This window comes from Oncorhynchus mykiss, chromosome 18 (genome assembly GCF_057628025.1).
Source record: "Oncorhynchus mykiss isolate SJ-2025 chromosome 18, ASM5762802v1, whole genome shotgun sequence".
Taxonomy (NCBI): Eukaryota; Metazoa; Chordata; class Actinopteri; order Salmoniformes; family Salmonidae; genus Oncorhynchus; species Oncorhynchus mykiss.
Window position 1 is genome coordinate 25,745,176 of NC_143039.1, and position 16,166 is coordinate 25,761,341.

The 16,166-nt window shown below is 48.0% G+C and overlaps 2 protein-coding genes across 3 annotated transcripts; one reads left to right on the forward strand and one right to left on the reverse strand.

The window, feature by feature from the left end:
- Nucleotides 1-1,648: 1,648 nt before the first annotated feature.
- LOC110495710 (uncharacterized) lies at nt 1,649-3,656 on the forward strand. Its single transcript, XM_021571108.3, has 2 exons — nt 1,649-2,524; nt 2,710-3,656. Exons 1-2 carry the CDS (start codon nt 2,389-2,391, stop codon nt 3,204-3,206), a joined length of 633 nt encoding a protein of 210 aa, XP_021426783.2. The 5' UTR covers nt 1,649-2,388; the 3' UTR covers nt 3,207-3,656.
- A 2,579-nt stretch (nt 3,657-6,235) lies between these two features.
- LOC110495700 (solute carrier family 35 member G2) lies at nt 6,236-11,354 on the reverse strand. Of its 2 annotated transcripts, none has more exons than XM_021571086.3 (2): nt 10,767-11,354; nt 6,236-8,099 (listed from the first exon to the last, which is right to left on the reverse strand). In XM_021571086.3, the coding sequence occupies exon 2, from the start codon at nt 8,087-8,089 to the stop codon at nt 6,695-6,697; it is 1,395 nt and encodes a 464-aa protein (XP_021426761.3). In that variant the 5' UTR covers nt 8,090-8,099; nt 10,767-11,354; the 3' UTR covers nt 6,236-6,694. The 2 variants fall into 2 exon arrangements, with proteins under 2 accessions (XP_021426761.3, XP_036808008.2); XM_036952113.2 differs by having other exon boundaries at nt 10,771-10,945.
- Between the last annotated feature and the right edge of the window lie 4,812 nt (nt 11,355-16,166).

The following is a 16,166-nucleotide window of genomic DNA, read 5'->3' on the forward strand; positions in this document are numbered from 1 at the left end:
TGCCACATTTCAGGCTTCAAACATAAAGATATAAAACTGTATTTTTTTGTGAAGAATCAACAACAAGTGGATATTAGTTATAACAATCCATTTATTGGATATTTCAAACTTTTTTAACAAATCAAAAACTGAAAAATGGGCGTGCAAAATTATTCAGCCCCTTTACTTTCAGTGCAGCAAACTCTCTCCAGAAGTTCAGTGAGGATCTCTGAATGATCCAATGTTGACCTAAATGACTAATGATGATAAATACAATCCACCTGTGTGTAATCAAGTCTCCGTATAAATGCACCTGCACTGTGATAGTCTCAGAGGTCCGTTAAAAGCGCAGAGAGCATCATGAAGAACAAGGAACACACCAGGCAGGTCCGAGATACTGTTGTGAAGAAGTTTAGAGCCGGATTTGGATACAAAAAGATTTCCCAAGCTTTAAACATCCCAAGGAGCACTGTGCAAGCGATAATATTGAAATGGAAGGAGTATCAGACCACTGCAAATCTACCAAGACCTGGCCGTCCTTCTAAACTTTCAGCTCATACAAGGAGAAGATTGATCAGAGATGCAGCCAAGAGGCCCATGATCACTCTGGATGAACTGCAGAGATCTACAGCTGAGGTGGGAGACTGTCCATAGGACAGCAATCAGTCGTATATTGCACAAATCTGGCCTTTATGGAAGAGTGGCAAGAAGAAAGCCATTTCTTAAAGATATCCATAAAAAGTGTTTTTTAAAGTTTGCCACAAGCCACCTGGGAGACACACCAAACATGTGGAAGAAGGTGCTTTGGTCAGATGAAACCAAAATTGAACTTTTTGGCAACAATGCAAAACGTTATGTTTGGCGTAAAAGCAACACAGCTGAACACACCATCCCCACTGTCAAACATGGTGGTGGCAGCATCATGGTTTGGGCCTGCTTTTCTTCAGCGGGGACAGGGAAGATGGTTAAAATTGATGGGAAGATGGATGGAGCCAAATACAGGACCATTCTGGAAGAAAACCTGATGGAGTCTGCAAAAGACCTGAGACTGGGACGGATATTTGTCTTCCAACAAGACAATGATCCAAAACGTAAAGCAAAATCTACAATGGAATGGTTCAAAAATAAACATATCCAGGTGTTAGAATGGCCAAGTCAAAGTCCAGACCTGAATCCAATCGAGCATCTGTGGAAAGAACTGAAAACTGCTGTTCACAAATGCTCTCCATCCAACCTCACTGAGCTCGAGCTGTTTTGCAAGGAGGAATGGGAAAAAATGTCAGTCTCTCGATGTGCAAAACTGATAGAGACATACCCCAAGCGACTTACAGCTGTAATCGCAGCAAAAGGTGGCGCTACAAAGTATTAACTTAAGGGGGCTGAATAATTTTGCACGCCCAATTTTTCAGTTTTTGATTTGTTAAAAAAGTTTGAAATATCCAATAAATGTCGTTCCACTTCATGATTGTGTCCCACTTGTTGTTGATTCTTCACAAAAAAATACAGTTGTATATCTTTATGTTTGAAGCCTGAAATGTGTCAAAAGGTCGCAAAGTTCAAGGGGGCCGAATACTTTCGCAAGGCACTGTATATATCTTTATCTCTTTCTCTCATATATATATATATATATATCTATCGCTCTCTCTCATATAGATATATATCTCTTTCTCTCATATATATATATATATCTTTCTCTCTCTCTCCCTCTCTCTCCCTGTCTCTCCCTCTCTCCCTGTTTCTCCCTCTCTCCCTCTCTCCCTCTCTCTCTGTCTCTCTGTCTCTCCCTCTCTCTCCCTGTCTCTCCCTCTCCCCCTGTCTCTCTGTCTCTCCCTCTCTCCCCCTCTCTCTATCTCCCTGTCTCTCCCTCTCTCCCTGTCTCTCCCTCTCTCTCTGTCTCTCCCTCTCTCTCCCTCTCTCCCTGTCCTTCTCTCTCCCTCTCTCCCTGTCTCTCTCTCTCTCTCTCCCTCTCTCCCTGTCTCTGTCTCTCTCTCCCTCTCTCCCTGTCTCTGTCTCTCTCTCCCGCTCTCTCTGTCTCTCCCTGTCTCTCTGTCTCTCTCTGTCTCTCCCTGTCTCTCTGTCTCTCCCTCTCTCGTGTCCTGCTGTAAAAGTGCCACCACTCCACCCTGCAGATTGCCCCTCCCTCTCACAGTACAGGTGGTTACATGGTGGTGTAACACACCCTCCCCACTTTATCCCCCTTTTCTCTCCTCCCTCTCTCCTCCCCTTCTCCTGGTGTATAGCAGTCAGCCCAGACAATCGTGGGCTCAGTCTAGTCAACTAGAGAGAGAGAGAGAGAGAATACAGCACAAGACCTCTGGAGTACCACTGGCAACGGGACGGTTTTCTTTTACATACATACACACTCCCATTCACACTTTCTTCCACACACACAGACTCGGAAGCGGCAGCATGTTGGTGAACAGGGTCTGGCATGTGGTGTGTGTGCTCTGCTGTGTGTGTGTGTCGGTGTGTGTGAACGCAGAGGAATACGAAATGAACTACGCAGACAACTATGAAAATGAGATTACACAGGACCAACAGGACGGTACGTCTCGCTCTTTCACTCCTTCATTTCTTCCCTTGTTCTTCTGTCTCTCAGTTTCTCTCATTGACCTGCTCCCCCTTTTCTCTCTCTGTTTCACTTGTTCACCTGAGACCTACAATCTAGAGGTGGCTTGTAATGGCTGACTGTGGATTGACAGTGTGGTGTCTGGTTCCCTCTCCCTCCAGGGGACTCCCCTATGACTACCTGCCAGGCTACAGAGCTCTCTCGCTGGAACAAACTCTTTGTGGCTCTGGAGGACTCCCACCAGAGGGATATGATGCTGATGGAAGCCCTGGAGCAACGCTGTGGAACCCCGGGAGTCTGCCAGCAGTGCCTGCCTGCCATCGAAGCAGTTTGCCGGGGGCAGGCAGAGCAGGCGAGCCCCAGGCTCCATCGAGGCCTAGTGGAGCTGAAGGAGGAGGTAACAGAACGAGAGGGGAGGATGAATTCTTCAATACAGCAGATCAGGCAGGAGGGAGCAGAAAGTTATGGGAGGATGATGGCTGTGTTACATCATCTCCTTCAGAACAGCAAAGAGCAGAACCATAGACTACATCGATTGGAGGAGAGTAAGCTGAAAGGGGAGGTGACAGAAGGGGCTGGATCTTTTGGAGCCGGGCATAGAGAAGCAGAGCCAATCAGGACAGGGCATAAAGAGAATGGATTTAGGGGAGGCGCTTAGTGGGACAGGTAGACCAATAGGGACGAGACCTGGCAGTGTAGGGGTGGGTCTCGGACTGGGTTTGGGCATGAAGCTGTTCCCGTCAAGCACAAAGAAACAGGAAGTGACATCATCGGACCCGGGAAAGATTGAGCGGCCTCTGGTTGCTATAGCGATGGAAAAGCAAAAGGTACAGACCCAGCTAGGCCTAATATCCTCTGTAGGGAACGAAGGATGAAAAAAGACGAGGAGAAATTAAAGGAAGGATATCTGATGGATATTGTCCTCTATCAGGGACTGAATTAAAACTAAAATATAAACTTTTTGAAATTTTGAAATTTTATACAATAGTAAAGCAAAACAATCGCCTTGAAATATGTTTAGTATTCTTTTAAATTCTGTATAATTAAAGGAAATGCTCTGTGACTCTAATTGTCTAAGTGATGAATAAAGATTTGTTAAACTTTTTAATTGGTGGAAAGGGTTCCTCCTGTCTCAAGTTATACACCCACCATCTTTACCAGGGAAACTTGTCATCATGGACATTGTGGACAATAACAGGATTGTCTCAGATACTGTTGACATCTCAGCTATAATCAGACACAGTCCTCTTTCTCATTACTGAGTTTATACACTTTAACAAACTGTGTGTGTGTGTGTGTGTGTGTGTGTGTCGGTGCGTGCTGGCGTGTGTGTGTGTTGGGGTGTGTGTGTGTGGGTGACATGAAGAGAGTTTTCCATATAAAGTAGCAGCCAGCTGGAGGGTGTGTTTGGAAACTGTCAGCTTTTCTCTCTTTTCTTCAAGACCTAGTTTCAAAATGTCACAGGGTTCAAGGTATTTGAAACCCACCATCCTCGTTTACCTTCATTGTGACCTGACACAACGATAGACGAGACAAGAGGAGACAAGAGGAGAGGAGAGAAGAGGAGAGATGACTAGAGGAGAGGAGAGGAGGGGAGACGAGAGACGACGAGAGGAGAGGAGACGAGAGGAGAGACGACGAGAGGAGAGGAGAGGAGAGATGACGAGAGGAGAGGAGAGGAGGGGAGACGAGAGGAGAGGAGGGGAGAGGAGAGGAGAGGAGAGATGAGATGAGGAGACAAGAGATGAGGAGACGAGAGATGACGAGACGAGAGGAGACGAGAGGAGACGAGAGGAGAGACGAGAGGAGAGGAGACGAGAGGAGAGGAGACGAGAGGAGAGGAGGGGAGACGAGAGGAGAGGAGACGAGAGGAGAGACGAGAGGAGAGATGAGGAGACGAGAGATGACGAGAGGAGAGGAGAGGAGAGATGAGGAGACGAGAGGAGACGAGAGGAGAGACGACGAGAGGAGAGGAGGGGAGACGAGAGGAGAGATGAGGAGACGAGAGATGACGAGAGGAGAGGAGACGAGAGGAGAGGAGGGGAGAGGAGAGATGACGAGACGAGAGGAGAAGAGAGATGACGAGAGGAGAGGAGACGAGAGATGACGAGAGGAGAGGAGACGAGAGATGACGAGAGGAGACGAGAGGAGAGATGAGAGGTTATTATTAGTCTTAATCACAGCATCCACTCACAAACAGCTGCTATCAGATGGATAGATACACTCCCCCATCCTCCTCTCTCCCATACTCCTCTCTCCCATCCTCCTCTCCCCATCCTCCTCTCTCCCATCCTGCTCTCCCCCATCCTCCTCTCCCCCATCCTCCTCTCTCCCATCCTGTTCTCCCCCATCCTCCTCTCTCCCATCCTGCTCTCTCCCATCCTCCTCTCTCCCATCCTGCTCTCCCCCATCCTCCTCTCTCCCATCCTCTTCTCCCCCATGCTGCTCTCTCCCATCCTGCTCTCCCCCATCCTCCTCTCTCCCACCCTCCTCTCTCCCACCCTCCTCTCTCCCATCCTGCTCTCTCCCATCCTGCTCTCTCCCATCCTGCTCTCTCCCATCCTCCTCTCTCCCATCCTGCTCTCTCCCATCCTGCTCTCTCCCATCCTGCTCTCTCCCATCCTGCTCTCTCCCATCCTGCTCTCCCTCATCCTCCTCTCTCCCATCCTGCTCTCTCCCATCCTCCTCTCTCCCATCCTGCTCTCTCCCATCCTGCTCTCTCCCATCCTGCTCTCTCCCATCCTGCTCTCCCCCATCCTCCTCTCTCCCATCCTGCTCTCTCCCATCCACCTCTCTCCCATCCTGCTCTCTCCCATCCTCCTCTCTCCCATCCTGCTCTCTCCCATCCTCCTCTCTCCCATCCTCCTCTCTCCCATCCATCTCTCTCCCATCCATCTCTCTCCCATCCTCCTCTCTCCCATCCTGCTCTCTCCCATCCTGCTCTCTCCCATCCTCCTCTCTCCCATCCTCCTCTCTCCCATCCACCTCTCTCCCATCCTCCTCTCTCCCATCCTCCCATCCTCCTCTCTCCCATCCTGCTCTCTCCCATCCTCCTCTCTCCCATCCACCTCTCTCCCATCCTGCTCTCTCCCATCCTGCTCTCTCCCATCCTGCTCTCTCCCATCCTCCTCTCTCCCATCCTCCTCTCTCCCAACCTGCTCTCTCCCATCCTGCTCTCTCCCATCCTCCTCTCTCCCATCCTCCTCTCTCCCATCCTCCTCTCTCCCTCTCTCTTGCCCTCCCTCTGGCTGTCTGTCTCTCTCTCTCTCCCCCTCCCTCTGGCTCTGTCTCTCTCTCTCTCCCTCCGGCTCTGTCTCTCTCTCTCTCTCCCTCCCTCTGGCTATCTGTCTCTCTATCGCCCTCCCCCTGGCTGTCTGTCTCTCGCTCTCCCTCCCTCTCCCTGGCTGTCTGTCTCTCGCTCTCCCTCCCTCCCTCTGGCTGTCTCTCTCTCTCTCTCTCCCTCCCTCTGTCTGTCTCTCTCTGTCTCTCTCTCTCCCTCCCTCCCTCCCTCCGTCTCCCTCCCTCCCTCCGTCTGTCTCTCTTTCTCCCTCCCTCTGGCTGTCTGTCTCTATAGTTGGCATTGATCACCTTCGCTAACCCTCAGCTGGCTAGCATAGTCAGTGACACTTTACCATGTGAAACTCAGCCAACACACACACATACACACACAGTCAGTAAGAGAGCAAATCACAGTAAGACAGTGAGGTTTTAATATGACATCACACTATCACAATAGCCAGTAAGACAACACAGTATTGGTACTTCACAACAATTACAACAACTACAATACAAAATAGATATATTTACTATTCACATTGGGGTAGGTAGATGTTTTTCCTAACCACTGATACAGGGTCAGATATTTTGACACCTCCTAATGGTTAAGTTAAGGATTGGAGTTGGTGTATCTGATTCTAGATCTGTGGTTAAAGACAGCTATTTTAGCTCAAGCATTAACATTCACCATAGAGTCCTCTTATATACACACTGACCTCAGAGAGAGAGAGAGAGAGAGAGAGAGAGAGAGAGAGAGAGAGAGAGAGAGAGAGCAAACCCCCTGGGAAAAGAGAGAATGACAGAAACATAGATAGAAGGGGAGTGGTCTATTTGATTGGTAAGTCCAGAATCTTTGTGCGTGCGTGTGTGCTATTTAATTGGCGAGTCCAGAATCTCTTCGTACTCTTCTCTCTGTTTCCTCCCACTTCCTCGAGAGGGGAGGAGCTTCACTGTAACAAGCCAACCCACGCTCGCCACCACCACCACACCCCCTATGACCTCACACACTGAGGGAACCAATGGCACAACAGCGATCTCCAGCACCATAGCGACCGGTACTTCCAGACCCTGTGTAGCCGACACCAAAGCTGGGTGAAGTCGGGTGAGGCCATGGGTCACCCCCACGAACCCCCCAGCAGAGCACACAGCTACCCCCAGGACGATGCACCAAGCCTGGAGACTGGCCGGCCACACTGGCCCCTGTCGGAGGAGAAGCATGGAGACTGCGGTGCTCAGACAGCCGGTCCAACTGACAGTGAACAGAGCGGTGCCGACACTGACCCGCTCCTTCAGAGAGCGGTACATGACTAGAGCCAGAGACATCCATAGTCCTGCGAGAACAGTCAGGGACCAACCAAACGCTTCCCGCCAGAACTGGGCCGATTGTTGTGCCGGTGTCGCACTATTGGGCATCCCTGACCCGGTCCCGTTGTTGTTCTCATCCAGCCCTGTTGGGTTAGGAACGAGCGCCAGACCCAGTCCTAACACGCCTGTCGCTACGGTGACCAGGTCCACCAATCCCAGCCGTTCGTCCAGGAGCAACAACGCCAGAGTGGCCGACAGGACGGTGGTCGCCAGGCGCCAGGTTGTCAACATGGCCTCGTCGTCGCCGAGGGAGACGAAGGATAAGGACGAGTAAGCGCAGCAGAGGGAGAAGGAGTGAGTCAGACCGTACAGGAGCAGCTTCCGCCGATAGCCCTTTGAGCCAAAGGCCGTCTCCGCCCGTTTCATTGGTACAGTCCCATAGAGCAGCTGGAGGATGGATCGTACCAAGAGGAGAGTTAAGGGTGGGAGGTTAAAGTGTGAGGCGGCCAGGCGTGTCAGAACACACACACAGCCGTGAGCCAGCCCCGCCAAGACCACACTGGCCCACGTGAGCCGAGACGCAGAGACAGACGCCTCGCCGAAACTCGCTAGCTGCTCCCCTACTCCCCCTCCTGTACCCTTCCCTCCTCCCTCCACACCCCCCTCCCCTCCCCCCATGGGAGGTCTAGGGGGTGTGTCTTTGTTTTTGTCCTTCCCTCCAAACAGAGCACCGGCCTTTCCTGTCCACTTCCTGGTTCCTGTCAGCTGTTTCTTGTCCGAGGTCTCCTCCAGGAAGGAGCCAAAGTCCTCGAAGGAGGGAGCATCATCGTACCCCTCGTCTCCGGGCTGGGGGAAGTGTGTGTGTGTGTGGGGTGTGTGTGGGGCGTACTTGGCGGTGACGGTGTGAGGGTGGATCTTCACCCGTTTCTTGGAGCCGTCCAGGAGGTGTGTGGATTCCATGGTTACTCACCTGTAGGGAGGAGAGGTGAGGACAAACGTTAGACACCGACACACACCCCTCAGACAGAAACAGAGGGGTTTCACCTAATGGCATTGTCTTCCGACCGCATTGCCATGAACTATCTATGAGTGCAGACGGAGTCGTCTTTCTGACGTGAGACCCTCTTCTGTGTCTGTCAGGTGACTCAGTCAGTGGTTGTAATTCACTGTTCTGACGCAGAGGATGCTGCTGCAGTGGACACACACACACCTTCTACAATATACACAGACAGTAGACACACACACCTTCTACAATATACACAGACAGTAGACACACACAAACCTTCTACAATATACACAGACAGTAGACACACACACCTTCTACAATATACACAGACAGTAGACACACACACACCTTCTATAATGTACACAGACAGTAGACACACACACCTTCTACAAAATACACAGACAGTAGACACACACACACCTTCTACAATATACACAGACAGTAGACAGTAGGCACACACACCTTCTACAATGTACACAGACAGTAGACAGTAGACACACACACCTACAATATACACAGACAGTAGACACACACACACCTTCTACAATATACACAGACAGTAGACACACACACCTACAATATACACAGACAGTAGACACACACACCTACAATATACACAGACAGTAGACACACACACACCTACAATATACACAGACAGTAGACACACACACCTACAATATACACAGACAGTAGACACACACACCTACAATATACACAGACAGTAGACACACACACCTTCTACAATATACACAGACAGTAGACACACACACCTACAATATACACAGACAGTAGTCACACACCTACAATATACACAGACAGTAGACACACACACCTACAATATACACAGACAGTAGACACACACACCTACAATATACACAGACAGTAGACACACACACACCTACAATATACACAGACAGTAGACACACACACCTACAATATACACAGACAGTAGACACACACACCTTCTACAATATACACAGACAGTAGACACACACACCTACAATATACACAGACAGTAGTCACACACCTACAATATACACAGACAGTAGACACACACACCTACAATATACACAGACAGTAGACACACACACCTACAATATACACAGACAGTAGACACACACACACCTAGAATATACACAGACAGTAGACACACACACCTACAATATACACAGACAGTAGACACACACACCTACAATATACACAGACAGTAGACACACACACCTTCTACAATATACACAGACAGTAGACACACACACCTACAATATACACAGACAGTAGTCACACACCTACAATATACACAGACAGTAGACACACACACCTACAATATACACAGACAGTAGACACACACACCTACAATATACACAGACAGTAGACACACACACACCTACAATATACACAGACAGTAGACACACACACCTACAATATACACAGACAGTTGACACACACACCTACAATATACACAGACAGTAGACACACACCTACAATATACACAGACAGTAGACACACACACCTTCTACAATATACACAGACAGTAGACACACACCTACAATATACACAGACAGTAGACACACACACCTACAATATACACAGATAGTAGACACACACACACCTACAATATACACAGACAGTTGACACACACACCTACAATATACACAGACAGTAGACACACACCTACAATATACACAGACAGTAGACACACACACACACCTACAATATACACAGACAGTAGACACACACCTTCTACAATATACACAGACAGTAGACACACACCTTCTACAATATACACAGACAGTAGACACACACACACCTACAATATACAGACAGTAGTCACACAGTAGACACACACACACCTACAATATACACAGACAGTAGACACACACACTTTCTACAATATACACAGACAGTAGACACACACCTTCTACAATATACACAGACAGTAGACACACACCTACAATATACACAGACAGTAGACACACACACCTACAATATACACAGACAGTAGACACACACACCTTCTACAATATACACAGACAGTAGACACACACCTACAATATACACAGACAGTAGACACACACCTAAGTAAATCTACAGTCTGTTTTATGAGACAGACAGGGTTTGGGCGCAGGTCATCTGAGTGTGGCCCCCAGGACTGTGTTACCCATTGAGCTATGTATAGAAAGAGCTTCAGCAGGTTTTCAGGTCTCAGGTATGGTTACTCATGGTGACTCAATCACTGACTGTTCTAATAAGGACAGAATGCTGTCTGGCTGGCTGGATGCTGACTAAAAAGATGCCACGAGTCTGTGTGGTGGGGTGCGTGCACGTGTCATCTTGTCACTGGGCGAGAGAGAGGATGAGTGTGTGTCTTGTCAAGGTTACACACACACGGTCCGTGCTGGATTTATGATTGGAACGAGGCGCGTACCCGCGCACAGGAAGTAATGCTGCTGTACGCGGCAGGACAAATAATCACCACAATTATAGAAACCACAAAATAAACAGAAAACAGCCCCACCGCGGTATGGTCGATACCGTGTCAGTTAGCCGACTATTCCACCGTCATTATTCCCTGCTCGCGCGTAGATTGATTACTAAATCAACTGATATGTGTAACTACTACCAGAAACTCACCTACTGTATTGCGTCAATTCGGTGCCCTCCGCTCATTCACCGAACAAATGTCTTCTGTCAGATCAGGGAAAGAGGCATCCTTCCACCCGCTTTCCTCCTCATGGGTGGTTTGGCGTGCCTCCAAGGTTACCAGTCGCCCAACGGGTCTATCTGGCTCCTCCAACCGCCGGTAGAGCACTGTTGTCGACCACAGGGGTAGAGAGTGTCGGTGATAAAAATCCTTCCTCCTTTTCTGTCTCCCGATCCCTCACCCGTCCTCCCTCACTCACACACACAGCAGCTGCGCTTCTCAGCTTGCCCGACCGTGGAGAGAGAGAGTGAGAGAAGAGGGAACGATGTCATTATGCTTAAGCATGCATAGCGACCAAAAATCATCATCATAAACACTGACCACTGTCAGTCACGTTTGTGTGTGTGCGCGTTTATGTATGCACGCACGCACGCACGCACAACCACACACGCACAAACTCACGCACACACACAGAGACAGATCTGGTCCCAGCGGGGAACTAATGGTCCTTCTCTATCCCACATCTATATTTCATCACCTTCTCAACGCTCCTCTGCTGTAGGGAATGATGATAGTCTATCTCTCTCTCTCTCTCTCTCTCTCTCTCTCTCTCTGACTTTCTCTCTCCTGGGTTGTCATTATGTGTGTGTGCCTGCGTGCATGCAAGCATGTGTTTGTGTCATGGCTTGTACCCCATACCAGTAATTACCTCTTCCTTTAGCTGCATGCAGTCTATAGTTTGTCCCTGAGGCTGGTTGACAGACAGACAGTTAGACAGGAAGCAGTCTATTAGTGAGACCAGACCTGCCATATGGGTAACCCACTAACACAGCGCTTTCTCTACAGTAATGAGTAGCGTATTATCTTCCTGTCTGTCAGTTAAGCAGACAGACAGACAGACAGACAGACAGACAGACAGACAGGGAAGGGCTCTGGGTTGGAGGAGAGGGGTGCTATGGCTCTATTCAGTCCAACAGCCGTAATATAATCTGTCTGTCTGCCTGTCTGCGTTCCTGTCTGCGTTCCTGTCTGTCTGTCTGTCTGTCCGTCCGTCCGCAAAACAGACAGTGTGTGTTAGGTTGCTTCTCGGGAGGAAATATGTTCTGTTTCTATGGCAACTGTGAAGAGGAGAGCGCTATAAGCGTTTTATGGGACTATTCAATAACTATATTATGGAGAAGTTTACCAACAGAGCCTGTGTAGAGAGAGAGAGAGAGAGAGAGAGAGAGAGAGAGAGAGAGAGAGAGAGAGAGAGAGAGAGAGAGAGAGAGAGAGAGAGAGAGAGAGAGAGAGAGAGAGAGAGAGAGAGAGAGAGAGAGAGAGAGAGAGAGAGAGAGAGAGAGAGAGAGAGAGAGAGAGAGAGAGAGAGAGAGAGAGAGAGAGAGAGAGAGAGAGAGAGAGAGAGAGAGACAAGGCAAGAAGTGCCTTCTATGCCATCAAAAGGAACATTCAATTTGACATACCACAGGATCTGGCTAAAAATACTACAAGCAGTTATAGAACCCATTGCTCTTTATGGTTGTGAGGTCTGGGGTCCGCTCACCAAACAAGAATTCACAAAATAGGACAAACACCAAATTGAGACTCTGCATGCCGAATTCTGCAAAAATATCCACCTCGTACAATGTAAAACACCAAATAATGCAAAATCCAGAAAAGGGCCGTTAAATTCTACAACCACCTAAAAGGAAGTGATTCCAAAACCTATTCCCCTAAGCAAGCTGGTCCTGGGGCTCTGTTCACAAACACAAACACACCCCATAGAGCCCCAGGACAGCAGCACAATTAGACCCAACCAAGTCATGAGAAATCAAAAAGATAATTACTTGACACATTGCAAAGAATCTACAAAAAAAAACAGTGCAACAGTGCAAACTAGAATGCTATTTGGCCCTAAACAGAGAGTACACAGTGGCAGGATACCAGACCACTGTGACTGACCCAAAATTAAGGAAAGCTTTGACTATGTACAGACTCAGTGAGCATAGCCTTGCTATTGAGACAGGCCGTCGTAGGCAGACATGGCTCTCAAGAGAAGACAGGCTATGTGCACACTGCCCCCAAAATGAGGTGGAAACTGAGCTGCACTTCCTAACCTCTTGCCCAATGTATGACCATATTAGAGACACATATTTCCCTCAGATTACACAGATCCGCGAAGAATTTGTCAACGAGTGAAGAACAAGCATCATTGTTAATACAACATATATTTATGTTTATTTTTTTCCCCTTTTGTGCTTGAACTGTTTGCAGATCATTACAACACTTTATATAGACAAAGTATGATATTTGAAATGTCTTTTGGAAATTTTGTGAGTGTAAATGTTTACTGTTCATTTTTATTGTTTATTTAAATGTTATTTATTATCTATGTCACTTGCTTTGGCAATGTAAACATATGTTTCCCATACCAACAAAGCCCTTAAATTGAGAGAGAGATGAAAATGACAGAGATGCTTTAGTAGTTTTCGCTGTGAGAAGTTGTGCATTTTTCTTAGACTGAGGATGAAGAGCAGAGAGAATGAATTATAGAGAAGAGGGAGGAATGGAGAGCTTCAAACACTTCACACTTGTTTATCCAAAGCCAATGAAATGACAACACACTCCCTATGTGGGGTGGCAGGGTAGCCTAGTGGTTAGAGCGTTGGACTAGTAACAGGAAGGTTGCGAGTTCAAACCCCCGAGCTGACAAGGTACAAATCTCTCGTTCTGCCCCTGAACAGGCAGTTAACCCACAGTTCCTAGGCCGTCATTGAAAATAAGAATTTGTTCTTAACTGACTTGTCTGGTAAAATAATATATGTTTATTTTACTTCTCTCTCTGTCTCTTTCTATTTATTTCTTTGTCTCTCTCATCTAAACTCAGCAAAAAAAGAAACGTCCTCACTGTCAACTGAGTTTATTTTCAGCAAACTTAACATGTGTAAATATTTGTATGAACATAACAAGATTCAACAACTGAGACATAAACTGAACAAGTTGCACAAAGTTGCACAGACATGTGACTAACAGAAATTGAATAATGTGTCCCTTAACAAAGGGGGGGTCAAAATCAAAAGTAACAGTGAGTATCTAGTGTGGCCACCAGCTGCATTAAGTACTGCAGTGCATCTCCTCCTCATGGACTGCACCAGATTTGCCAGTTCTTGCTGTGAGATGTTACCCCACTCCTCCACCAAGGCACCTGCAAGTTCCCAGACATTTCTGGAGGGAATGGCCCTAGCCCTCACCCTCCGATCCAACAGGTCCCAGACGTGCCCAAATCGATCCCGCTCCAGAGTACAGGCCTCGGTGTAACGCTCATTCCTTCGACGATAAACGTGAATCCGACCATCACCCCTGGTGAGATAAAACCGCGACTCATCAGTGAAAAGCACTTTTTGCCAGTCCTGTCTGGTCAGGCGACGGTGGGTTTGTGCCCATAGGCGATGTTGTTGCCGGTGATGTCTAGTGTGGACCTGCCTTACAACAGGCCTTCAAGCCCTCAGTCCAGCCTCTCGCAGCCTATTGCGGACAGTCTGAGCACTGATGGAGGTATTGTGCGTTCCTGGTGTAACTCGGACAGTTGTTGTTGCCATCCTGTACCTGTCCCGCAGGTGTGATGTTTTGATGTACCGATCCTGTGCAGGTGTTGTTACACGTGGTCTGCCACTGCGAGGACGATCAGCTGTCAGTCCTGTCTCCCTGTAGCACTGTCTTAGGTGTCTCATAGTACATTGCAATTTATTGCCCTGGCCACATCTGCAGTCCTCATGCCTCCTTGCAGCATGCCTAAGGCACATTCACGCAGATGAGCAGGGACCCTGGGCATCTTTCTTTTGGTGTTTTTGAGAGTCAGTAGAAAGGCCTCTTTAGTGTCTTAAGTTTTCATAACTGTGACCTTAATTGCCTACCGTCTGTAGCTGTTAGTGCCTTAACGACCGTTCCACAGGTTTATTAATTGTTTATTGTTCATTGAACAAGCATGGGAAACAGTGTTTAAACCCTTTACAATGAAGATCTGTGAAGTTATTTGGATTTTAACGAATTATCTTTGAAAGACAGGGTCCTGAAAAAGGGACATTTATTTTTTTGCTGAGTTTGTGTCTCTCTTTCTCTGCCTCTCTGTCTCACTCTCTCTCTCTCTCTCTCTCTCTCTCTCTCTTTCTGTCTCTCTATTTCTCTCTTTCTCTATTTTTCTCTCAGTGAATCAGTATTCATCCTGCACAGCGCTGGGAATGATGATGGTTTATAGACCATGAACACTTGTCCTACAACGAGAGAGAGAGAGAGGAAATGAGAGCGTAAGGGAAAGAGAGATAGAGAGATCGACCAAAACAGAGAGTACACAGTGGCAGAATACCTGACCACTGTGTCTGACCCAAACTTAAGGAAATATTTGACTATGTACAGACTCAGTGAGCATAGCCTTGCTATTGAGAAAGGCCGCCGTAGGCAGACATGGCTCTCAAGAGAAGACAGGCTATGTGCACACTACCCACAAAATGAGGTGGAAACTGAGCTGCACTTCCTAACCTGCCAAATGTATGACCATATTAGAGACACATATTTCCCTCAAAACAAATCCAATGTTGATAAACTCCCATATCTACTGGGTGAAATACCACAGTGTGACATCACAGCAGCAAGATTTGTGACCTGTTGACACAAGAAAAGGGCAACCAGTGAAGAACAAACAGGCAAAAGCGTAAAAGAGACAGAAAGAGGGCTAACTTGTGTGTGTGTGTGTGTGTGTGTGTGTGTGTGTGTGTGTGTGTGTGTGTGTGTGTGTGTGTGTGTGTGTGTGTGTGTGTGTGTGTGTGTGTGTGTGTGTGTGTGTGTGTGTGTGTGTGTGTGTGTGTGTGATGATGGAGGATGGCTGCATTGCTCTAGCAGCATGGTAATGGTTGGCTGCCCTGCTCTCTGCCTGCAAATAGATCAGAGGACTCTGCCGCTCATATATTATATATTACAATAGGAGAGAGCGAGAGAAGGAGAGGTGAGGGAGAGCGAGTGAGAGAGAGAGAGAAGGAGATGGGGGAGAGAGAGAGAACGAGGGGGAGAGAAGGAAAGAGAGAGGGAGTTGAGAGAGAGATGAGAAGAGGGGGAGAGAAGGAGAAGCGTGAGAGAGAGAGAGGGAGAGAGAGGGAGAGAATGAGAAGGGTGAGAGAGAGACAGGGAGAGAGAGGGGAGAGAAGGAGAGAGGGGGAGAGAAGGATAGGGAAGAGAGAGGGGAGGATTGAGAGAAAGAGGGGAGAAGGAGAGGGGGAGAATACGAGTGAGAGAGAGGGATGAGGAGGAGAGAGAGAGAGAGAGAGAGAGAAGGAGAGAGAGAGAAAGAGAGCGAGAGAGAGAGAGAGAGGAGAGAGAGGGGAGAATAAAACAGCCTGATAGTTTGGAGGGTATTAAAA

Bases quoted from the DNA above. Each gene is read 5' to 3' on its own strand.
- LOC110495710 (XM_021571108.3), top strand. From the start codon at position 2,389: ATGTTGGTGAACAGGGTCTGGCATGTGGTGTGTGTGCTCTGCTGTGTG. The intron at 2,525-2,709 runs GTACGTCTCGCT...CTCTCCCTCCAG, and splicing joins TACACAGGACCAACAGGACG to GGGACTCCCCTATGACTACC.
- LOC110495700 (XM_021571086.3), bottom strand. From the start codon at position 8,089: ATGGAATCCACACACCTCCTGGACGGCTCCAAGAAACGGGTGAAGATC.